The sequence below is a fragment of the Saccostrea echinata genome, unplaced genomic scaffold (assembly GCF_033153115.1).
Source record: "Saccostrea echinata isolate AGI-Se365-2 ecotype Australia unplaced genomic scaffold, CSIRO_AGI_Sech_v1 ptg000054l, whole genome shotgun sequence".
NCBI classification, from domain to species: domain Eukaryota; kingdom Metazoa; phylum Mollusca; class Bivalvia; order Ostreida; family Ostreidae; genus Saccostrea; species Saccostrea echinata.
The window spans coordinates 41,319,261-41,346,296 of NW_026889803.1; the positions used below are offsets into that span (position 1 = coordinate 41,319,261).

The 27,036-nt window shown below is 32.7% G+C and overlaps 1 protein-coding gene across 1 annotated transcript; it reads right to left on the minus strand.

Moving 5' to 3' along the window:
• Positions 1-26,786, minus strand: LOC133204886 (little elongation complex subunit 2-like). The gene is made up of 22 exons (XM_061340628.1): positions 26,681-26,786; positions 23,393-23,493; positions 23,204-23,308; positions 22,567-22,648; positions 22,264-22,375; positions 21,103-21,413; positions 13,594-13,767; positions 13,021-13,140; positions 12,329-12,500; positions 9,871-9,993; positions 8,997-9,125; positions 8,661-8,798; positions 8,337-8,496; positions 6,131-8,128; positions 5,035-5,271; positions 3,410-3,564; positions 3,078-3,207; positions 2,465-2,549; positions 2,209-2,259; positions 1,306-1,389; positions 911-1,059; positions 1-244 (listed from the first exon to the last, which is right to left on the minus strand). The coding sequence occupies exons 1-22, from the start codon at positions 26,764-26,766 to the stop codon at positions 147-149; spliced, it is 4,800 nt and encodes a 1,599-aa protein (XP_061196612.1). The 5' UTR covers positions 26,767-26,786; the 3' UTR covers positions 1-146.
• Between the last annotated feature and the right edge of the window lie 250 nt (positions 26,787-27,036).

Genomic DNA, 27,036 nt, shown 5'->3' on the forward strand with positions numbered 1-27,036 from the left:
TTAATACTCATGTTTGTTTATTTCAAAGCATCAGATCAACAGCTTTCTACTGGAGTGAGTTTCATATTGGCAGTATCGATATCAACTCCAAAGATTACAGAACATACAACTATATACATATCACAGGGATATTGTGTACCTAATTTTTATACAGAATTCTTGTTCTTGTCCTTTTTACGTTTTCCTTTATTTTTCTTCTTTCTTTTAGTGGTTTTATTTTGAGCTGAGTAGGTAAATTTGAAATCTGCAAAAGAAAAATGTTCATTAAATCAATGTGAAACAATAACACATGGATGCCATTTTATACAAAATTTTTGTCAGAGTATAAATTGAAAAATGTGGTAGTGATCAAAGTAGAACATGACCTCCAAATAAAACAATCAGCTAACAGAGAAATTTTTGCATAACGCATCACATCCTTAAAATTTACACTAAAAAGATTTAAAAATACATGTATTGATTTACAGAAAGTCAAGATCATGAGTCACAATACTCCCTTACACGTGAATATCAGTCATATGATATCGTTTCATATTAACCGTTTTGACATCATAATGTTTTTTATTTGTGTGTAAAAGTGATGAAGTCAAAAAAAGTGGATTCATACAAGGAAACAATGTAAAACAAGGGATACATGTAGCTATGTAAAATATGATAAAGATAGGATTTCCCACAATTTATGATTGAAATACGATTTTTATCCAACAAGTTTGTGCGTTTTCTATACCCTAGCTAGCCTAGGCGAAGGGATAGAAAATGCAAAACATGTTGGTTGAAAATCCAACCATAAACCACAGAAGATCTTGTATTTATTATCAATTGGAGTGATTGTGCTCATTAAAAAAAATCAATTTAGAAGTTCAAAATGGTGAATTGCTTTCTCTTATGGAAATAAATGTTATTGAGTTACCTGGTGGGTCAAAGGTCACTGGGATTCTTCCATTCATTGTGTGGTAGGGGAGCATAATAGTGGGGTCTAGAGGGGTCCACTGAACCTTCCGCTTATCAAACTCGGGATCAGCAAACCCAAGCTGATTAAAATGTAAGTCATAGGAACCTCTGGGAAAGAAAATGTTTAGATATTCACATACTCACATTTTCAAACGGTTTTAAAAAAATCAATCAGCATAAAAACTCTAGGATCTGGAAAAAGTCTGACTATTGTATTTAAATGGCTATTATTATGACATCAAAACATCTGCAGACAATTAAAATTCTTGACATAAAAAAACAAAGCAATCACTTTGTGAAAATTGATGTTGATGATGACATTCACATCAGTGCAATAAAAGATGACAATAATACCTTTTATTGTCTTCAGTAGCTTTCTTTATTACACATTTATCTGAGGACTTCTTATGACTTAGAAGATACTGGCCTGGAGAAAGCCTATAATAAAAGAACTGAAAGCACTAGTACACTGGAGTTAACAACCAACTTTAATCAGAATGTCTACTTCAGACGTAGACAATGAGACTTTAATTTAAATTTAATCAAAAAGTAGCAATAACTAAATGTGTTATGACCTTGAACCAATTTATTTCAACAAGGTCAAGGTTACAATAATTGGTAAAATTAGTGTCCTGTCCATGACTTTCTCATTAAAAAATGTGAGATGCTCAAATCTGACACTAAAGTACCTTCTGGTCAGAGGATGTATCAGACAATGACCCTTGGTCACTTTAACAAGAATAATCCAAATTGGAAGTACAGATGTATATTGTCTATACATGTCTAATTTTGTAATGGAGAAACATTATACATTTATTGACTGGGTTCAAAGGCAACAAGCAGACTCTAGAACTCAACTGGTCGCCTGAGTCCATTAGGCTGAAGGCATACCGTTTGGTTCAAGGGTTAGGCAAAATATAAATACATGCCTGTATAACAGAAACTTCATACTTGGTACAAAGGAGGCTTATGACCAGAGGGTGTTTCAAGCCCCTTCAACCAAGACTAATTAACAACAAGTTCACGGGCCACAATGCTCACCTTAGTCAAAACTAGATATGTAGATAAATGAAACCTATTTAATGTAGCTATCAAATTAAGGTCCTTAATACTTCAACAATTTTAATGAACAGTAAACTGAAGTTTCAAGGTAAAGTTCATATATTATAGCCTTGTTGTCTTGAAGAAAAGCATATACATGTCTAAAGCAAAATCAAGTTTATTGCTATACTTAATAAAACAATCATTCATACTCACTGATGCAGATGGTGGAATATATTTTGCAACATTAAAAAGCCATTCCCTGGGCTATTGGAAAAAAATTAGACATCAGAAATCAGATCATAAAAAATATCCTCTATAGAATTCTTATGCATTTCTTACATGCATGTGTAATCAGACTATAATATCAAATTGTAATAATAGATTGTTATTTCAAAATTGATATAAACTGTAACTGTCAAACTTCAAGACAAGAAGAGAACTGAAATCTCAGTCAGATAAAAAGCCTTACTTAAAGTTCTGTGATGGTGGAACAATCTGTGCTGCTTGTAATTCTTCTACAGAAAATAGCTCTGTTCTCTGGGTGTGAAATCTTGCTAAAATGATAGAAACTACATCAGTATACCTGAATGTACACTCTGTGGGTGTGTGGACTATGAGTATGTAAGTAGATCAAATGGCATATAGTCATTTCAGGATAGGACACTGGGTAAAGCATACAAGGACCATACTTGTGAACAACATGTTGCATTACCTTGCATTCAATTTTCAATTTTTTCTTTATAAATTAAATTCCTTCAAGTGTCATTGAAATGCCAGCATAATATCAATGTATCCTGACGAACTCATAACCAAAGAAATTAAAATAATGTCAAGAAATTTTAAGTTGTTTTGGAACATTTATTGACATATTACTCTGGATTCTTATGTAAGACTGATCAAGATTCTAGCTGTCTTACAATGATTTACTTGTTCCAGTTCCCTTAACTTACTAACTTATAACTCAGGACCCTCCCCTCCCCCCACTCTCAAGTAAGGTACATGTATGATATTAGTAGAGATCTGGGTTCTAGGTGTCTCACTGAGAGTTATTTGTTTCTATTTCCCTCTATTAACTGACTTACCTCTAAGAACCCGACAATTAGGTCTGATGTAGGAAGAGATCCAGGTTCTAACTGCCTCACTAGGAGTTACTTGTTCCATTCCAAACTGACATTGATACTCCAGCTTAGGCATCAGATGAATAAATGATAACTGTCCAAAGATTAAAGACTATTAAACAAACTAACATGTAAATTATCATTTATTACATTTATGATGACAAATTTTGCATTCATGAGTTTCAGATAGAATTTTCAGAGATTTTCTTCTAAAAAGCTCATAATTGTTCAGAACAGGAATTCTTGTTCTTTAAACATTTAAATTGCAGAAGATTTAATTAAATGGTCTATACTACCTGCTGATTCATGTCTCTGATGACTCCATGAATGTTGCAGCGAACAACGATCTTAAAACCCCCTAAATCCCAAAGGTTATAGGTCACATTGTTTCGTTGTGGAAACTTGAAAACATGATTAACATTTTCAGCTGTAAAACTGGGCATACTTAGTTCTAAAAAAAAAGAATTGTCTAAATTCTAAACATTGTAAAATTGTTAAAGACATTTAAACTTTTTCCATCAATAAAGCAATTAAGAATTGAAATAATCAATTTTTATTTCATACTTTCCTTATAAAAATAAATTCGGTTTTCTATCCTGACCCATCTGTAAAGCGGGGTCTGCACTGCTATATAAGGGGTGTTTCACCCATAATTGCAGATTTCCTCCAAACTTTGAATAAACCACAACACAAAAGCTTTCGTCAAGAATATTATTTCACAAAATGTGGGATATTATTGAGGTATAATTAGCATGGCAATAGGTATCCAAGTTTGATGACTGCAAATTTTGGACAATTTTGAAGTTTTACTGCATATATTCATGAAGACTAAGACCTCATGTTTCATTTACCAAAAAATCCATAAGGAATATGACCAATTTGTAATAATATTATAAAATGAAAATTCACATTTTACATTGTGGATTTATTTAAAAAAAAAAAAGTCAAATCTTTTGAATATTCATAAAAGATAGTTTGTACAACATAAAGAAAATGTACTAATCTTTTAATTAATTAAGACTTTAAAAGGCTTAATTCATTATAAACAATATGACATCACTGCTATAGAAATGGAATCATAAAAGGAAAAAAGAGAAGATTTTTAATATTAATTAATGCATGGCTAGCATCGCCGAATGAATCATGACTCATAAACAAGTTATTATTGCTTTATAAATGGTTTAATTAGTGTCTAATAAAAAATAATGAAAAACTTTCAAAAAGTACATTGCTATATGGAAAAGAGATGGAAAAGTCCATTAATTAGTGTAGGTATGATCACATTTGTCTCCTTTGAAATTTTTTAAGAAAAAGTTATTGTAATTTATACATCAATAAACCAGCTGTTGATTCTACCTAGTAACAAGATTCTATCTAAATGCAAGAATGATTTACAAGATGCTAAGAAATGCTAACAACTGTTGTCTTCATTGTTTCTACTTTTACTGCTTAGTTACCATGGAGACAAGTTAAGTTCTCAATGAAATTCACAATTTAAGATAAAATCTGATAACTAGCCAGCTAAGTTTATGTACATTTGAAAAAAAATCATATCTGAAATAATATATAGTTTCTAATAGCAAAACTGCAAGATTTTTTTTAAATCTCTAAAATATTTTAGGTTTGATGTGGCGTGGCAAACATGAATTGAACCAACCGGGCCTCCTGATCACAAAGCAAGCACTCTACCACTAGGCTACCGTGACTTGTAGGTCAAAATTTGAAGGATGCCTACTTATGCATGACTTTTCAAGAAAATCTATGATGTTGCATACCAAACGTATATACCATAATTATAAAGAATGAAATTATCAAGTTTTCATTCACTGTCATTAATTTCATGGTTTCATAATCAAAATCTTTATACTATGTTACAATTACAAAACAATTAGAATAGAATAATGCTTAGATAATAAATGACTTAGTACTTCACCAGATTTGAGGAGTGTCTGTTGCACATTGAGTATGCTATCTAAACTGAACTTGTCTTCTGCTTTGTGTGTTTGTTGGTTGGTTTTCTTGCTCTCTCTTGATTTGACCTCTGACACCTGCTGGAGCTGGTTACTTTCTGGTTTTGTTACGGAGTGAGCTGGTGTAGATGGCTGTCTGCCAACCCGACTTACTCTTTTGTGTGGTCCAATGTTGCCCAAGAGGTTTTCTGTACAAATTTAAAAGATCCATGTAAAACGTATTACTGTTAATGAATTAATATATTTAGCATGTACAATAATTAGTGGAAATTGATTTTTCAAGTTCAAGTTGATTTAACACATTCCTGAATGTATGTCAGGTTCAAGGTCAGCTCCAGTGATGCATTTGAGAATCTCGTCCTGATTTTTTGTGTGTGAAGTTTTAATCCTCAAAATAGGTCATACCTAACAGTCGATCAGTGCAAAAGCTGAATAAAACTGTTATTCTGAAGTATATACATAGACCAATTTTTGCCTTATAAACCAGCCAAACTGAAAGCTTCATTGAAGTTCAGATCAAAACAAAATGAACCAGATGCTGAGAAATTACTCATGAAATAAAAGCTACTGTTACAGTAACATTTAAATGTATTTTCCTTGGAAAACATTTTACAGTTTCTAATTTTGCAAATTCAATATTTAACACATCTTTAGGTTATGAAGTAATTATATCAACCATGAATTAAAGCTATTAATCTTTATATGCATCACATTTACATGAATTTATTCTATCACAGTGATTCATTAGTACATGTATATGAAATTCAGCATGCTATAAAAATACTGTGTAAGTGGAACTTTTAGCAAGATGCAAATTTAGCAATTTGTCCTTAAAAATAAGAATTTTATTAGTAAGAAGTAATTTCAGCAATTTAATGCACATAGAAAGACAACGGTAATCTCCAATACGGTATGAATTGTTATTGATATTCAATTTTAGTGATCTCAATACCCTCACTAAAATTGCCAAAATTGAATCTTCACTAAAATTTCTACTTATATAGTATATAAGTACATGTACGTAGTCAACGTCTTAACAATACTTACCAGCGTTGTCTGACCTTGGTCTTTTGGCCTGCACTGGTAAGCCTGCAGCAGATGTCTCTGATCGATCTCTCATATTTAGTTTATCTTTCTTAGTTTCCAGACCTGTAATAGTCTTATTGCCATCTTCAGCAGGTTTCTCAACCTCTTTTTCACTCTCTTTAGATCCACCTGCTTCAGACTTTCGTTTTCTCCTTGATCGATTTGCCACTTCTTTTTCTTGTACCTCATCTTCTGATGTCCCACCAACTGAGGACCTAGATCTGGATCTTGTTGACATTCTAAGTGGAGTTGATGCCTGACCTTTTTCACTCTCATTTCCCTCAGCTTTCAAAGATTCAGGAGAAGGATTTTTCCGGGGCCTTCCCCTTTTCCTTTTCACTGGTTGAGCTGTTGGATGTTTGACTTCCTTTTCCTCATTCTCACTCTCTGATGTGATATCTTTCTTACACTTTTTCTTTCTTGTCATTACTTTTTGCTTAGAATTATCATCTCCCTCATGATGCACATCTGATTCACAACTTTGAAATGTGTCACTGAAACAATCTCCCATTTTACTTGTATTCTGTGCAGTCTGACCACTTTCTGTGTTCAGAGAATCCAAACTTCGACTGTTTTTCCTGCACCTTCCCGATCTCCTTAATGGTGTGCCTACAGGCTTTTCAAAAATACTGTCTGGAAAATGACTGATCTGTTTTGATATTTGATCCTGACAGGATGTATCAACAATCTCATCTTCGCTTTCCCCACACAAAGGAATGAGAGGACACTGCATAGTTTCAGAAATGTCAGAATGTCCTCCTTTCACTGGACTAGTGGGAGATTCCTGTCTCCATGCTGGGCTCTGAGCTGAATCAGGCGTATAGTCTGATCCTATAGGAATGATCCTGCAGATCTCTGTTTCCTCCTGGCCAGGATCAGGACTTGCTGGTGAGGGACTGGCAGGAGCCTCATCAAACACTTCCATCTTCTTTGTAGGACTCTCGATAATGAATAGTTTGTCCTCATCATCACTGCTGTCCTCTTCACTGTGGATAGCTGCTTGCCTTGTCTGCTTTTTTTCTGACTCCCTAGATGTGGTTTTCTGATCACTCTCATCAAACAATTCAGGTGTACGCCATGGAATCATCTGAGGTGCTTTAACAATTAGACTACTTTCTATGTTCTGCTCTGGCATCTGAGAGTTTTCATTTTCTGAGTTCATTTTCATATTTTCTACTGAAGAATCTTTCACATGTGTATTATAAGAGTCTGGTTGAGAATGTTCGTTTTTTTCTGGCACATTTCCTGCATCTTTTGTATTTTCAACATTTTCAGCACTTTGGAAACCACTTTCCATATGAATTTCCTGAACTTTACTTGAATTTCCAACAGAATTCGTATTTACATTTGCTAAATCCAAAGCTGGCTTTTCTTTTGCCAGAGTTTTTGTAGGTAGTATCTGTTTCTGGGGTTTGTGCATTTCTTTAATTTTTCTGATCAAATCTTGATCAGAATCATTAGACTTGATTTTCTCTGCAGTTTTCTGAATTTTATTTGCACTAACAGTTCCAAATGATTCCAAATCATCTATGCTCACTTGAGATTCTATTTCCATGTCCACAGCTGGTGTTTGCTTGTTTTTTGCTGTTGTATTTTTCTTTTTCTTTGTAGTCCCAAAACATTCAAGGTCTTCTAGAGAAATATCTCCAACAGAAAATGGTTCCTCTCTCTTTTTAGTGACATCTTGACCTTCTTTTTTGACCGAGGTCTTTTTGGAACATGCTGTATAGTTTGTATTTGTTGTCTGTTGGTTAACATGAGAAGATGGTCCTACAAATTTTGCATCAGCCCCAGAATTATCAATTTTACTGAACACATGGCCCTTCTGTGATGGCTTTGCTATGAAGGCCTTCAGGGCATACTTGAAGTACTTTGTGTTTTTGTCTTTGGGGGTAAGCTGAGGTTGTAGAAATGGCCTGTCTATGAATACAACCCTTTGCACAAATACTTCATCACCATCTGAAGAAGAATAACGATAGAATTAAATAAATATGAAAAAAAAAAAACAATCAGAAAGAGTCGTGTTTTTAAATTTCAATTAAAAGGAAATTTATACGTTCATGGAATGCATAATGATTATCTTTATTTAAGGATCAAATTGGAAAACAAATATTTTTTTACTCACAAAACCAAATACATGTAATCAGTTATTTTTTAACATTCTGACCTTTCAATTGGTATTCCCTGACAATAAAAGGCATCTCCCACTCCTCCAAATGTTTGGGGGCATGGTTGTCTACCAAACATTGAAGGGCCCCAGCTGATATCACAATGTGTGCTCGATTCTCTACTGCCAAGTGTGTGGCATTGTCATCCAAACTACAAGGCTATATCAAAATCAATTTTTACATGAATTACATCTAAACACAAATCATACTTTTAAATTCTAGGAAATCCTCAAAAATTGATCACCCATGGCACTGATATAAACAATTCCATAGTATACATCATATAGGAATAAAAAAAAAAAAATAAAGTTGTTATAACATGCCTCATGGTTCCAGGCTCCTGGTTTATGATTTCTGCTTTTGGAGACAGGATACTGCTGACTGACCGCCAGGGAATCCAGGGGTAACTCTGGCTTCAGCTGCTGGGTCACTGTGGGAAGTATCATCTTCGGCACAATGCCCTTAGAAAAAAGAAAAACTGGTAAATGCATGGATTCATTTTCATAAATTGTACATATATTTTTTTTTACTATCTCTCCATTTTAATTTACATGTATATCTCTGATAGTTAAATAAGGAGTTTTCCACTTTTATGTTTATCAGTTGGAAGGACTGATCAAATGACACTGCATGGATAAAAAACTATGTCATTAACTTACCAACTGTAGAAGGGGTTTTATAAACATCATCCTAGAAGGCTGACCTTCCCCATCAATGTTAAAAGATGATTCTGTGTTATAATATTTTGGGTATAACTCCGCCTCTTTCTTTCGACTATGGACATAATCCTGAACATAAAAACAGAAGTCCCTGATGAGACTTTAGCTCTACTGCCTTATACACATACATGCAATAGTGAAAGAGAACAGCTACATCTAGACTTCAAAACAATTTTTTCAATATTTACAGAATAATGTATCTTTTTTGATGTTTTCCTAAACTTGTACAAATTTTTATGAAATCAAATAAAAACTTAGGAGAAGCAGCATTTTATAGATTATTCTATTTTTTAATTACTACGGCAGTATTGTTTATCAAAATCTAAAATTATACACAGGATTGTACATCTTGATAGTCTATTCATGTAACAAGGTTTTATTGAAATCTGGGTACTGTAGGAGGAGTGGCAATTTGAAAAAAAAAAATCCAGCAAATTTCTAGCAACATTGTTCAGTGTTGTTTATTGATATGAAAAAAAAAATAAACAGAATTATAGATTTATGCATAGTCTACTTTTACTTGGACAAAAACTACTGGAGATGTAGCATTTTGTAAACTTGTTTACATTCAACCACTTAACAGACAAATGATGGACACTTTATCACTGCATAAGCTCTTCTAGACCTCAACTAGTTGAGCTAAAAACATTTTTAAATCCATTCTGAACTTTAAAATTCTATTATGTTTTATCTCTTAAAATACCAAAGATATAATGCCAAATACATGTACATGTACCTGTGCATGAATGAAAGCTTTCACATTTTAATTTTCAGACACAATAGTTTGAACAATGTGTATATACAGCAATACCACCTCCATGTACTTTCTAGCCGCAGGATTCATGTAGGTGTAGTCAGTTTTGTGGGCTGTGTTAGAGAGCATCTCCTGAAATTCCTGGAATTCTCTCTGTTCCTCTAGAACTTCACTTGTCAGTATCTGTCAAAATACCCGGTATTACTGTCAACTACGTATTTTTTTACACAAGGATCCTGCATATTGAAAACAAGAGGCCCAGGGGCCACATTGGTCACCTGAGCACTCTGGCTAGGAAAAAGCAGAAATCAGTTCAGTCTTGAAAAGTTTAAATATAAAATTGGTTCCAACATGGGGGGGGGGGGGGGGGGTTATTTTGAACCTTCTTGAATCTATACTTCATAGGGATGCTTTTGAATTAAGGACCCTCTCTACACTTAATGAAAATGTTTTTTGGACATTGAGAAAATTATATTGTATAAAGGTGTAAATATTGAGCCTACTTATATCATTTTCAACATAGGGTACCAGGCTTTTACCACCAGGAAAAATGTTTAAAGTCAACAAAGTTTTGATGAACAGATATCACTGTTGTTTACTTAAAAGGGAAAAAAGCAAGCAGGTGAGGTGTTCATTTAATTTATCTCGTCCTATCAAAATGTAAAGAATGCTTGAATTGATTAGAAATTGATTAGAAATTGATTGATAAACTGTAGATTTCAATTTACTTTATTTTAGATCTAAGGGCAGATTATTCTTACTACATAAAAATACCACAAAATCAGAACTCTATAGTGTGCAGTGTATAGAGGGTTCTTAATATGACAAACAAATACTGGCTTTGCTGTTCTTAAGAAGAAATTTTTTTATTGATATATATCCTTTGTATTCCTTTGTATAACTATGATCCCCTGTTATGTCCCTCTATTCTACTGGGGGATCATGATTTGAACAAATTTGAATCTACATTACCTGAGGATGCTTCCATATAAATATGACCAATCATGGATTTGCTGTTCTTGAGAAGGTTTTTTAAGATTTTTCCTAAGTATTCCTATGTAAAACTTTGATCACCCATTGTGGCCCCACCCTACCCCCGGGGGTCATGATTTGAACAAACTTGAATCTACACTACCTGAGGATGCTTCCATATAAATATGACCGATCATGGATTTGCTGTTCTTGAGAAGAAGATTTTTAAAATATGCCATTTACTTTTCACTAATTTGTAATTATTTCCCCTTGGAAACAAATTTGAATCCCCTTTACCCAAGGATACTTTGTGGCAAGTTTGGTTGAAATTGGCCCAGTGGTTCTTGAGAAGAAGACTAAAAAATGTGAAAAGTTTACAGACAGATGGACGCTGGACAAAATGTGTTCAGAAAAGCTCACTTGAGCCTTTAGCTCAGGTGAGCTAAAAACTGATGACAACGACATACAATGGACAAATTTTGATCAGAAAAAACACTTTGGCTCAGGTGAGCTAAAAATACTCACCCCAAAAAATTATCAGCATATGGAAAAATATTTTGACTTAAATCAATTTATACAAAAGCTAGCTTTACTTATCAGTATCTGTAAAATAATTATGTAAATAACTAAACGTAAGTAAGAACTAACTAAATCTTCATAAAGTCACTGTCATTTAGTCATAAACAAGAGACGCTTGTGAAACACTTATGCCCCCACCCAATCATTGGAATTTTTCTACGTCCAAGGGGCATAACTCTTTCAAAAAATGCTTGATCGTACCCAAAACAAAACTTGACCTAGATATTTTCATGATAAATCTGTATATCAAATTTCATTTCAGTCTGAGCAACACCTACAAAGAAAATGAATGGAAACCCTAAATAATTGGAATTTTTCTACGTCCAAGGGGCATAATTCAGTAAAAATTGCTCGATCATACCCAAAACAGAAGTTGACCTAGATATTTTTATGTTAGATTTGTACACCAAATTTCATATTAGTACGTGCAACCTCTGCAAAGAAAATGAAGGGAAACTGCAAATAATTGATATTTTTTTAAGTCCAAGGGGCATAACTCTGTCAAAAATTGCTTGATCTTACCAAAATAGAACTTGACCTAGATATACTTATAATAAATCTGTATACCAAATTTCATATTAGTATGTGCAACCTCTGCAAAGAAAATGAATGGAAACGCTAAATAATTGGAATTTTTCTAAATCCAAGGGGCAAAACATTCAAAAATTGCTCGATCTTACCCAAAACAGAACTTGTCCTATATATTTTTATGATAAATCTGTATATCAAATTTCATTTCAGTATGTGCAACCTCTGTGAAGAAAATGAACAGAAACTCTAAATAATTGGAATTTTTAATTGGAATCACTGACAGACCGACCGAGAGACAGCAGCAAAGCCTCTTCAAAGAGGGGCATAAAAATTTAACATCACTTAGAAAATGTGAAGACTGGAAGCAAACACTACAAAGAGAAGATTGAACCGTATGTGTGTGTGTGTGTGTGTGGGGGGGGGGGTTATTAATTACCTGTAGCTCTCTTATCTCCCCTCTCTCCTCCGGTGTTGTATCAATAGAAGTTCTGTGTGTATATTTTTTGTAAAGATATACATATCGCTTCTGTTGATCATGTGAGAACCTGGACTTCCTAGGAGGGGCTACTTTCTTACTGTATGGTAACTCCGAACATATTTTCTTCTTTCTGCAATTTCCACAATTCTCATTTCTGATGTTTTACATTTTTGTATTTTGATTTTTATATTTTTTTAAAAATGTTTTATAGAGAGTCACCAACATTTGTATATTTGTGCAAGAAGATCATAAGAAAACATAAATTAGGGAACAAAAAATATATATATACAGTCAAACCTTGTTATCTAGAACTTGATGGGGCCAAGAAAAAACTTCGAGTTATCTAAGGATTTGAGATATATAGGGTAAAATACATAAAGAATAGGTAGTTTGGACTTCAGTATCACTTTGACATATCCATAATATTCGAAATATCCTTGCTCAAGATACCAAAGTTCAACTGTATATTGATCATGATATTAGTGAATTTTTGCTGAAATTACGAACACATATTGTTTTTCACTAAGTATTATTAAATGCTGAAATATTTACTTGAAGCAATGAATTTTTTACGGAATCAATTCTGACAATCCAATAAGGATCACTATATAAACAGATTATACAGTAAATAACATTGGTAAGAAACTGACTGTTGTTCCTTGGCTGGAGTAGACTGTGTTTTAGTGAATGTTTTCTCTGTCTGTTTAGGCTGGAATTCCCCTGCATTGTCAGAACTCTCTGTAATTTTCTCTCTTTCATCTATGCTAAAACTAAGAAATGTCATATATTTAAAATCATTCAAGAAAAAGTTCCACTAATGACTTAATTTTGTTGAGTGCATACATCAAAAAAGATAACTTAAAGATAAACCATTGACACTTGTGAACTTGACAAGCCATATAGCCTAAGCCTCTACATTCTTCCCTCCATAAAATTCCATAATTTCTTGCAATAATTTTCAATAATAATTTAGCATTCTTTAATTACATATATATTTTCCATTTTGGTATTAGTTATGTTTATTCATTCAAATCCTTTCTATTAAATGCATCAAATATAACAGGATTTAAAAAAAAAATTGAGATATCCCAGAGTTCTAAATACTGAAGTCGAGTCTTAAATTCATACCAACAAGGAGGATAACCTATATCTCTGGGTTTTTTGTTGATAAAACAATATCTGAGACATCAAAGTTCAAGTGTACCACAAAGTGTGTACTGTACCTAGTCTCAGCAGAACAACTTTTGACCTGTGCTGTACTGGGATAGACTGGTTCTCCTTTCACCTGTTTAATCCTCATCAACAGCCTCTCCTCCAGAGTAGGGGGAATCCTTGAGTATTTGTTGAAAGATTCCTCCGTAAAGAAACAGTCAATCCCATTGATGGGCTCTTTATTGCTAAAAACAAAAATTTAAAAAAAATCTGGAAATGTAAACAATATATACATGTATTGACTTAAAAGGATTGTTACATATACATGTACCAAGTCAACAAATTATTGAAAAGAAAAAATTGACTGGATGTAACAAATGACAGAATTCATAATCAATGTGAATAAGGCTGTACCTTGACTCCAGTTGAGGTTCATTGTAAGGAAATTTTACTGAGTATACATTTAGACATATTCAGTAAATATTTTGTAAATCAAAAGTAAGGATGGTCAACAAGACAACAAGTTAGTATGCAGATCGAACAAAGTGGTGGTTTTCATTCTATTAACTTCATTAAATTTAAAATCTTCAAGTACATGATCAAATACTTTTGAAATATAGTCTTTATTGATATGTAATAGGAAAGGAGAAAAAAATGAAGGAAAAAGCAGGAATTAAACTCAGAGCCCCATATTGCATTACCAGTCAGGTACTCCGGCCTATCTGGGCATTCCAGGCCAATATCCACAACTTGACAATTAAGCCATATAGCCCAAGCCTCTACATTCTTCGATCCCTCCTTAAGTTTTCTTTGCCCTCTGAGACCAAACCCAGATTGTTTGGCCCCTGGCAAGACTTTTCACATGCAAGTCCTAGTCCATGGGTCTTACCAAATGTATTTATAAGGAAAGGAAAAATTTACGGCTGTCATGGACCAGATTCATAACTGGTACCCTTGCATTTCTAGTCTGGAGCTCTAACCATTGAACTACCCAGGCTGATATCCACAGTCGATATAACCCAAACCACTACAGAAATTATGTATAATAAATTGCTATAGTCCTAATAAACACAAATTATTGTTTAAATTCATAAAAATCGACTGGCTAGGAATTTAGAATTGGACAAACAGCGTTTCCATCAATTGATTGGGTATTTTACTGAATGACAGACTCTTTCGAAAATATCTCTTCAGGAAAACATAGCCAATAACATTGGTTTTTGAAAATAATAGGATATTCCCTCCCTTTCTTTTCACGGTTACTCCAAAATTTTAAGATATTACAGATCTAATTTGCATACTAACTCAATTAACTTGAATTTTCTCAGATTCTACATGCGGTAATTTTGAGTATGAAAAATAACTGAATATTACATAAACAATTAAAATATAAAATATAAGAAGACAATCCTTTTAAACATCTTTCAGTCTTAAAAACGTCTCTTGCGTACCTCCAAATCGTTTTAAATGCCATTTTTTTTCTCTAACTTTGCTGTTAACTTTGCATTGCAGTCTGTCGAGTCTATTTCCACTTTCACTTTGTTATCTATTTTTAAATTTGACAACTCTTTCGTATAATTATTCGTTTGATTTAAAAATGACAATCGTAAGTACGCGAGGGAGGGGTGCCGGCCTCCCCGACCCTACTTTTGTTTTTTAAAGGGTCTGTCGCTTTTAATTTTGTATGTAATTTAAAATTTTCATACCGACTTAGGCTGACTGCCTCTACTATTTGCATGTAAAAATCCGGTATGTATTTATAAAATTGTATTTGATTTAACCATTTTAATATCCAGTAAGGGGAAAGCTATTTGATTCGGGGGTGGGGGCTGGCAAAATTTTTTGAGTCAAATTATTTATTTTCATGCCAGTTAAGGATATTTTATTTATTTTCTTCTTCACTGAAAAAAGTTTGACAAGCAAAAAAAACAAACAAACAAACAGAACAAAAATCAAACACCCCCCCCCCCCCCCAATACAAAAGGGGGTGGAGGGTGGGGTGGGGGGTGGCTCAGACTCCAAAACTTCATTTCATATTGGGGGGGGGGGGGGGTAGCACTAGTGAAGGTCAGATTATTTATTTTAAACATTTTCGGGGACAGATTATTGATTTCCAAAATACTGCCACCCATCAAAATCAAATGGTCATCCCATAATTATCATAGTATCCACATTGCATTATATATATATATATATATATATATATATATATATATATATATATATATATATATATATATATATATATATATATATATATAAAATATGCTTTCTAGTGCAGTCCCGGGGACTGCTTGGGTGTTAGCTGGTTGGGTCTGGTTGGTACTCTATATATAGATATAGATATATAGATATGCCAAAGAGTGAAAAGAATCCTTACAACTTGCCTGATTTTGACACTGATAGGCTCAATAAATGCACAGGCACTTGGGGTATGGACCCCCCCCCTCCTTTTCTTTTTCAATCTGGGGTCAAGTCACCTTTTTCCTATTTTTGTATTCTAATATACACTGTATGTTATCAATAATGTAACTCCTTTGTCTCTATAAGCTGTTTTTAAATGTATCGTTTTCGACTGATACATAAAAATCATGTATCAGTCGAAAACGAAAAATTTAAAAACAGCTAAAAGAGACAAAAGAGTTACATTATTGATAACATACAGTGCATATTAGAATACAAAAATAGGAAAAAGGTGACTCGACCCCAGATTTAATAATAAAAAAATGGAAAGGGGGGGGGGGGGGTCCATACCCCAAGTGCCTGTGAATAAATGGTCCAAAATAGAACCTATCTGACCAGACCATAGGCATTTGGGGGTTAGGGTGTTTACGTTTTTACGTTTTGTTGTATCTGCTGACATAGGTCCTAGGCCTTTACATCAACCATGAAATACATGTAACATAATAAATAAATTTAAACAACAAAAAAAAAATTAATGCATGGCCAAAGGAACACCTGCTGCAGACAATATTTTTGCTAATATACTGTACCCCCCCCCCTCCCCACTCATAAAAATGCATTTTGATGTTTGGTTTTGCTAATGAGGTACTTGGATGAAATTATAGTTATTCAATATAGCACCCCTCCCTCCCCCAAGACATACAATTACGTAATACGTAACATTAAGACTCGATTCATTTTAAAATCCCAGAGATGCTATTTATGAATACACATATTAACTGCATCTTTATTTCTTATATTAAAAATCATACATCAATATCTTATTTTGTCAATGCTGTAAATTACATCATTACCTTCATATCTATTATTTACACCTGCAAAACTGAAATAAGTCTTGATAAATGCATGTACACAATGGAATGGAAACTGGTGGAAAAATCCTCTAAAAGGAATCAACATACACAAGTTTTATAACATGTATAACAAATAAACTTAACAAATCTGTACTCAGATACATATCTAATAAAATTTTCAACTGTTCCATTTTATTTTTGTTGTCACAATAAAAAACAAAGTGTTTTAGAAATGAAAATCTATAAATTAAAGCATTTATCAATTATGCATTTTTTTCAAGTATTTTTTTTTTCAATGTTTACCATAATCCCTTTTTTGCAGAAGTACTTAAAGTAATATCGCCATGTAATTCTGACTAGAAAATTATGTGAAAAAATACAATGTACATATTTTAGTAATATACATCAGCATTTATTCATGTACATATTGATTATACACATGTACATTCACTATAAGACCAATTCTAGGAATAAATATCAAGATTACTTCAACTGAACACACCTTTTGCTTGAAACTTCAAAACAAGAGACAGAAAAGAAAAAAATAACACTTACCATTTATTCTGTATAAACATTTTTAAAACATATTGTATAATGGACAATTTCTAAGGTAACCCATCTTCTGCCAAATTTCACTAGATCAATATCATGTAGCATAAAATTACGAAATACTGGAATACATGCAATTTCAAATTACCTCGGTATTCAAAATACAAAAAATATGATTTAAAAATTGATAAAATTAAAAAATGTATATATAATTGATAAAGACTTGTGCCTCAGAAAATGTCCATTACATACATCAAGTAATATGGATATGAACATCTACATATGTATTTGTAATGGTCACAAAAGATGTAATATGTAATTCCCTAAGTCTCCAACAGATGACATTGAAGGAAATTGCAGTTTTTAACTTTAATATACAAGCCAGATATTTGATCTTAAATTAATCAATATTATTTCGGTGTAAATTTCTCAAACCTACATGTACATGCATTATAATTTCATATTAAAACAGAACAACCTTTGAACAGTCTTAAACTTCCTCAGGTTTGAATTTATACAACAACCTATATTTTCAGTTGTAAATTACGTACCCAGTTCAGTCAGCATAATACATGTATATCATGTCAACTATCAAAACTGTAATGACCTCTGCAAGTCAAGCATATGCAGTTGAATTAACAAATGGGGGAAAAACAGATCATTATGCTTAAAGGTACGCATACACATATACCAGATACTTTCTGCCCTGCAGAAAGGGCACTTCCTACATGTAATTCATCAAAAAAGCCTTCAATGAGCATTTAGTGTCTTATCTAGGACCAGACCAGAGTATGATAGCATTCAATCATTAAAAAAATATACCTCCCACTGCAGAAAAATCATGAAAAAAGAGACTTCTCTGACAAATATTTCTCTTGTACAAACTGAGTGTTTGCTGTTATATCATAGTGTTATTATCATAGTGTTATTCATTATCATTTCTGCCAAGATGCAAATATTTACTGACAGTTAACTATACTTCGGAGACTAACCAAAATATGAAACTTCCAACTTTTTTTCAACACGTGCAATCATACTTCAGTACAAAGTTTTAAAAACAACTTATGTGAAAATCTTTTGAACAATTTCCATTAAAAGAGGCAAATCAAAATGACATTTGTACAAACCCTCAAATATTTAAAATATGAATTATTTTTTCTGCAAGAAGAACTTTCAGATAATAAATATCAAAACTGTGTCCAATAGCTGATGTAATTTAAAATCTGTGTGGAATAATAACTCAATGCAGAGGAGTTCAATATACAACAATATTCCATCTGTTGTCATCAAAACTGTACCCAGTTGTTGTCATTGGACCTGTCAAAATGAAAAAAAGCAACCAATTAATCAAAGGAAAAATTAAGTTATTTTATAAATAAAATAGTATGCACTCGATATTTACACTGTAATAGCATAAAATTTTATACAAGGCATTACTTCATTAGCAGTTTTTTTAAACAATAGTTATACACATTATTAATTTAAATCTAAATTTTTTGTTAAAAAAGCCACCATCATGTTTCAATTTTATTACATTTATCTAATTGGAAGTATAATGAGGAGGAAGGGTCAAATGATTGCCTTTTTTTCAAGGGTAAAATGGAAATGCTACTATTTTAAAAATTTTTGGGGGAAAAATATATGTACTGTGATAAGGGAAAGTGCAGTGAGAAATATTTATCACAAAGCGGAGAAAGTACGGGGGCAAAAATTGTGTAAACATGGTAAAGTATAGTATTAAAAACTAGAAATATGTCCATAGGACATGAATGCCCCGCCAAGGGTATATTAGTAATGCAACATTTTAACACAAATTGAGAAAAGTGAGGTCAAGGTCAAAGGAAAGGTCAAGGTCAAAAAATATTGCTGCAGTTGAATAGCTTACATCAGTATGTATCAGCATATGACGTTTGATTCAGAAACTAATTTAAGAAAAGTGAGGTCAAGATCAAAGGAAAGGTCAAGATCAAAAATGTTGATGTAGTTGAAAAGGTTACATCAGTATGTATTAGCATATGAAGTTTGATGAAAATATTATGAATGGTTTCTTTAAAACTGTGCTAAACACTAATTTAAGAAAAGTGAGGTCAAGGTCAAAGGAAAGGTCAAGGTCAAAAAATATTGATGCAGTTGAATAGCTCTCATCAGTATGTATCAGCATATGAAGTTTGACACTAATTTAAGAAAAGTGAGGTCAAGGTCAAAGGAAAGGTCAAGGTCAAAAAATGTTTATGCAGTTGAAAAGGTTACTTCAGTATGTATTAGCATATGAAGTTTGATGAAAATATTATGAATGGTTTCTTTAAAACTGAGCTAAACACTAATTTAAGAAAAGTGAGGTCAAGGTCAAAGGAAAGGTCAAGGTCAAAAAATATTGATGCAGTTGAATAGCTCTCATCAGTATGTATCAGCATATGAAGTTTGACACTAATTTAAGAAAAGTGAGGTCAAGGTCAAATGAAAGGTCAAGGTCAAAAAATGTTGATGCAGTTGAATAGCTCTCATCAGTATGTATCAGCATATAAAGTTTGATAACACTATCTTGAATGGTATCTTTAAAACTGAGCTAAAAACTTATTTAAGAAAAGTGAGGTCAAGGTCAAAGGAAAGGTCAAGGTAAAAAATATTGATGCAGTTGAATAGCTCTCATCAGTATGTATCAGCATATGAAGTTTGTTAAAAATATCTTGAATGGTTTCATTAAAACAGAGCTAAACATTAATTTAAGAAAAGTGAGGTCAAGGTCAAAATAAAGGTCAAGGTCAAAAAAATGTTGATGCAATTGAATAGCTTACATCAGTATGTATCAACATATGAAGTTTGATTACACTATCTTGAATGGTATCTTTAAAACTGAGCTAAACACTAATTTAAGAAAAGTGAGGTCAAGGTCAAAGGAAAGGTCAAGGTCAAAAAATGTTGATGCAGTTGCATAGCCCTCATCAATATCTATCAGCATATGAAGTTTGATAAAAATATCTTGGATAGTTTCTTTGAAACTGAGCTTTGAACAGAGCTAAACGCAAAGTGTGACGGAAGGACAGACGGAAGGACAGAAGGACGGAAGGACGGAAGACGGACATGACAAACACTATATGCCCCGGCCATATTCATGGCGGGGCATAAAAATGGCTGGTATCCAGTCACCTTATTGTGGTATGTCAAATACTCCATTAGTGTTTACCAAAACTTCACAAAGAGAAAAGATAATATGAGCATTGTATGAGAAGGGAGAGGCATAAGAACTTAAAAGAAATGAGAGGGGGGATTAACTGAACAAGGTACAGCTGAATATGTTCTTAAATAGTTTAATACTTAGTCAAAGGCCCTATATAATACATAGCTTATGATGCAACTGTTTCTTGTAACACAATTTACTACACACACATATATATAATTTATATATATTGGTAAAAAAATGTATTACTTTACAATGGTAGATAAGCTATGTACATGTACATGAAATACTACTTACACGTACATACAAAAAATGTACTTGCATATTTACAGTAGTTACAATTTCTGTCATGCACAGATTAATTCAATTGCTTTAAATAGATGAAAAAAATCATCTTTCTATGAAACGTACCTGTAGTACACATATTAAATGGTTTTGCTAGTACAGTAATGTAAGTGTATGTTGAAATAATGTCAGCAGTAGGATATGAGCTTCATATGAGCTTCATGTAAGTTTTTTATATTTATTTTACCTAACAAGAGTTTTTTCTTCAAAATTTAATGCTTTAAGTAATAATGACAAATATAAACACATACCCTGCTCCTGTGAAATCCCCCCAAGGATCACTTTTGGTCTGTACTGGTTGAATAGGGGCTGTGTTTGAAGATGTACTGCTAGGTGATTCACCAAAGTCAAAATCTAAAAGATCAACGTTACTACCAGAGTTCTTATTCACTTGTGCTTGTGACACATTGCCAGAAGGTGGCGCTGGAAAAGTCTGTTGTAAGGCTCCACCTGGTGGTGGAGGTAATTTCATCCCCCCTGGAGGGGGAGGTAACATTCCTCCTGTTGTACCCCCTTTTGGTCGAGGTTTGGAAGTTGTTGTATCAGATCCTACTTTTTTGGTCTGTGAAAATATAGCAAATTCAAAAGCTAGAGCTACAATCAAGGAGGAATAATGCAACATTACTCTATGATTTATTGTAATTCTAAAAATTTATCACTTAAGTTCCACAGGGGCCGGTAGTATGCTTGATTTCACATGATCACTACATTACACGTATAATCAAGCATAGTAAGTTACCTGCCCCTGTGTTAAGTTCCATATTAGGCAGATCAACAAGAAGCAACGTCTGACTTCCTGAACAATGGACTCCACTGCTTCAAGAAATATGTATACTATCATACAACAGGCACTGATTTCTGTAATAAAACTTAACCTCTACAGTATAATAAAAACCCGGGGGGGGGGGGGGGGGGGGGGGGAGGGGGTGTCTTAAATGTTTATAAGTACATGTAATAACAGAAACAAGTGCCTGTGTTACATATATCTCTGTTTTTTGTACAAACAGCTCAGTCCTGTGTATTATTTATCACTTTGCATTTATGATGTATGAATTAAAAACTTGCTACTGATCATACATTATAAACACCATCATTTTTTAAAATTGTTCAGAAATCTTGTTTTCAGAAACCATGATTCAATAAGACTGTGCTGTATTTATTAGCAAAACTTCATAATTACCTATATCTCTATTGTCATATACATGTACTACAAATATTTCTGTTAAATATAATAACAAAGACTAGGAATATCATATAAAAAACATTATATCTTCAACCATAGTGTATAAATAAATTTGAAGAAACAGTTTGAAAATGCTGCCCAAATTGTATCCACGTTTTTTGTATGTGTATTTCATAAATATAAAATTCAAATTAAATATGGGGTATTTCTTATACTTGTGTTAATTTACCTTTGCTACATTAATAGTGATTGTTTGCCCTGCTTTAAAACCTAGGTCTAATTTTGGTCCACTGTCAAATTCTTTGGTGGCTGCTTGTGCCTCTTCTTCTTTCTTCAACCATCTACAAAATTTTATATCAGTAGCTAATTGACATTTCAAATTATACTGACCATTGCTCATAATTTAAACGTAATTTAGTTCACACTATTTAGAACACAAGATTGTCATATAAATGACTTTGAAGGTACCAAAAAATTGTTAAAGCATTTCTTTAGATTTACATGTGGAACATTGCTGCAATCAAATTCTTACTTGAAATGATCCTGTAAAGCTACATTTAAGTCAAAAGAGTCACTCCTATCATCAAACCCAATTCCTATAAAAGCACTGCGACCTGTTAACAATTCAAATAAAGAACGTCAGAGAATAATGAACATTTAAACAACATAAGATTTGTATTTACTGATAACAAAGGAACATTTAGTTATTACCCTTCACCACAAAGTTATAAGGTTAATGTTTTTTATGGCAAACATCAACAATAATGCTGACAGCTTCTCTTTTCAGGAGGTTTCTTTATGTACTCGCAGTCTTTCACAAGTACTGATACTAATAAAATCAGTTCACTGATAGAATTCCCATCGACTGGATATCCAAGCTAGACTAGAGCAAACATTAAGTTTAATGCTAGGTTGACCATACATTTAAATATAAATGTACAGCTAAAATCAGTCATGAAAGATGAGTCTTGTCTCTTATGATAATGATGTTCAATTTTAGTGACTCTTAAGTCCCAACCACCAATATACATGTACCATTATGTCATCCTCACTAAATATTCTTTTTTGTAAAATACAAAGTATTCTACTTAAATATACACTATTTAAACTATTTATCATGATTTTGTCTTAATACCTTAAATAACATTTATTTTTTCTTTCAGTATTACCATTATCATCTTTAATCCTAATGACAAAGTATCGACTTGAATCCATAACACTCTCTACAGCTGTTCCAGGATGGCTGTCCACAGGGCACTGGGCAAAAAGCTCCCCTGAAAATTGGATTAATCTGAGTTAGAAGTAACTTTGAATAAATAGGATACAAAACAAAGATATTAAATTTTTGGTATATGTACCTGATGTTTTGTCTTCCAGTTTAATGAATAAGTCTTTGCCTTTGGCTACAACTCTTAATCTTCCATCCCAGTCTGGAGCATCAAGCTTCCAATCAGAGGCTCTGCAAGCAAATAAAGGTTTGGTGCATTATTATAAATTATATCTCTATAGCATCAAGTCAATAAAATATGATCAGATTTTGTTGATATTCTTGTTGCAAGTACAAGGACTCTGTATACTGTGGAATCATTTTTGTGTCACCTGCAGAGCAGAGTGGCACTTAGGGATTATTTACCAAGCCTCTGTCTGTCTGTCTGTCTGTCTGTCACACCCTATATCTCGAGGACTGTAAGAGGTATGGATTTGATATTTTGCACATATAGTGCTTGACACTACAGCTTTTGCAAATTACCGTGGTTACTGACCTCATGACCCCTGACCTTGACCTACTTTTAAAATACTTCAAAGTGACTATGTACAGCATATTTTTTGACATTTAAGAGTTTATTCTATGTTATTTAGCATGTGCACTGTTTGTCATAAGACAACATGAAAAATACCAGCATTACAATCTACTTGTTCTTGACCCTCTTTGCAAAATCAAATCATCAAAGCACTGTAATCAATGCATATATAAAAAAACAAACTTTATCGTAATCTTTTTTTTTTTAATTTTCTTATAATATTATCATCATCATGATTATGATATGAGATATATTGCTAAGTGCCAGTAATAATTTGTAATCATCTTAAGTTTTAAGGATTGATTAAATAGATTAATATATTCTTAAGATTAAATAAGTTGGCAGTACAACCATTGAGGTGAGTGCAGTTGTGTACATGTATTTATTACTGGATACCTTTTTACTAGTGTTGTCAACGAGTACTCGAATAACCGGTTGACCGTAGAATGATGCGAGTATCAGTTAGTAAAACTGCTATTCGGTTACTCAGATAAAAATACATTTTACATAACAAGTATGTAGAAAATAAATGTTATATTGTTTATAAATGTATAGTAACACATTTCCCTAAATTTATTTACCATTAGACTTGATCTAGTGGTTCACAAAGATGATTGTTTTGTTTTGATTAGTTTCACAGTTTATACAATTGATAGCTTTGATTGCCAGGGGGTATAAAAGTTTTGAAGACCTGAGTTATAATTACCTCATTTACACCTGTGCTAGTCAATGGAACATAATTTAATAAGATGCCACTGCAGACATATAGAGCTTGGAAGTATTTTAAAAGAACAACTGATTCGAGATCTGTAAAATGTAAAATATGTGAATCGGAGTTATTGTATACAAGTGGGACTACAAATATGTTAAATCACCTAAGATTAAAACATTATTCAGAAACCAGCGATATACTGGACAACTCTACAAATCAACCAGTTTCAAATTCTCCTTGATCATGACATATATCGGGGGGCTGAAAAAGAAAATGTAATGAGAGCCATTTTAAAAATAGTGATTGATGACTATATATCTATTTGTCTTCTTCATGTTTTGATAAAATTGTTTCCTTAAACAAAAACAAACGGCCCGTTTCCAGTGACATGTAAAATCAAAATTCTTTGAAGATATTGTGTGTGTGTTTGAGTTTGTAATTGTAAATAAAGTTCATATACAGTACATTTGTGTTCTATTTCTACCGATCGATGAGATATTAAATAACAGATATGGTAACTGTAATGAAAAATCTATCCAAGTAACCGGTTACTCAATAGGAAAAGTTAAAGCAAGTAACTGGTTACTAAAAATTGTCCGATTTGACAACACTACTTTTTACTTAAATCTTGGTGAGTTTCTTTAATTTTGGTGAACTTTAGCTGTTACCATGAGAACAGGATGCAATTTGTAAAGGATTATGAGTCCAGAGGTTACTGCAGAAAAAAATTCACTCATATATACATCAATGTGCACAGTTTAAATTTTCCCTTTGCCCATGCAGGCACTGCTTTAGAGCTTGCAGCATTAGATTCATTTATTTCATTTAATTTTTTTTTTAAAGTGATACTTTATCTCATACCAATTCCCTATCAAGTTTATAAATGTAAAATGAACATGAAAAAAGGATGTAAATATGGAGGGATGTACTATATATTTACTTTTAATGAAAAACAAAGAGTTCATACTAAGACTATGTCACAACTCCAATCAAGATTGACAAACCTTATTCTTTATTACATTTTCAACAGTGAAATACTGTAATTTATTTACTGAATAAAAATGACATTCTGACAGTGTGAAAGGATATCAAAATGGTATTCTCACAGTGTGAGAATATCAGAAGTGCGGCAGAAAAACTTACGATTTTCCTTCCCTTTACAAAGAGTGTTTTTTTTTTTTTTTTTTTTAAAAATTCCTGGCCTATTATAAGATAGAGTTAATGAGTCATCCTGACAGAGACTAATAGTTATATTCTATATAGATATATATATATTCTATATTATAAGATAGAGTTAATGAGTCATCCTGACAGAGACTAATAGTTATATTCTATATAGATATATATATATTCTATATTATAAGATAGAGTTAATGAGTCATCCTGACAGAGACTAATAGTTATACTGACAAAGTTTTTCCAAATATGTCGTTAAAAATCCATGTTTACAGCGTTTTTCAATCTCGCAATTGCTTAGCTATGACGTCTTAACCGCTCAACTATGACATCACAGCCTATATGACACTGTGTTAGAAAAGACAGAGGGAAAATCTACGAAAATGTAATAAACAGAAAATTCAATGTTTTGTAGATGAATTTGGAATTTATTTCACTCGTGAGACAGGATTTTTTAATATTTTCACTCGTGCTTCGCAATCGTGAAAATATAAAACAAATCCTGTCCCACTCGTGAAATAAATTCCATATTCATCTTCAAAACATTAAATATCCTCTATTTATTGGACAAGTTGAAATGATATCCACTTAAAACGTAAGAAGTTTAATTTGGTGAATATGGATATTTTCAACGACTTCAATCATAACTAAACTGAAAGCAATGACACCGACCAAAGAACATCTCGTTTATCAATATGCTGATTCGGATTTCCACTGATGAATTTGGAATTTCTATTAAAACTTGTAAGATGACTTTTATGAAATGTAACCTAGAATTAATTTTAACAAGATTGGAGGACAAAGTATACATAACATAACCAACATGATGTTGTGTATATTCCAGACACCGGGTGTCTCACTATACAGGAACGCCCCCAAGCCTAATTTCTTTAACAAATACGCTTCTAAACTCGACCAATTTCTTATCTCTTTATAAATGTCAACTTGACTATCACCTGTAGCCTCTGTTTGATGGTCGAGGAGGAATTCTGTATACGTGGACATTGTTTTTCACACACAAAACACTCTCGTAGTCGGCCATGGTAAACAACCTACTTCCGGTGATCGTGAAAACAAAATTGTAGTATTAGAATATTATTGATAACCACAAAATATCCGGGAAACAATTAGAAGATTCTTTCTCATCTTCAGAGACATAAATGTCATTGTAATCTTGTAGGGAGAAAATCCATCATCATGATCTGAAATAAGCACATTAAGTATTCTTTTATATAGCAAAAAGTATCTTTATTAAGACTGTAAAGGACATATGTTCATAAGATTTCTGTATTTTTCATGTCTCTGATTGCTA

What these genes read in the sequence shown, in the direction of transcription:
- LOC133204886 (XM_061340628.1), bottom strand. Translation starts at nt 26,766, where the DNA reads ATGGCCGACTACGAGAGTGTTTTGTGTGTGAAAAACAATGTCCACGTA. An exon ending in CAGGAGCCTGGAACCATGAG is followed by an intron (nt 8,497 to 8,660) that starts GCATGTTATAAC and finishes ATTTTGATATAG; the next exon opens with CCTTGTAGTTTGGATGACAA. An exon ending in GCTACTGAAGACAATAAAAG is followed by an intron (nt 1,060 to 1,305) that starts GTATTATTGTCA and finishes TTTCTTTCCCAG; the next exon opens with AGGTTCCTATGACTTACATT.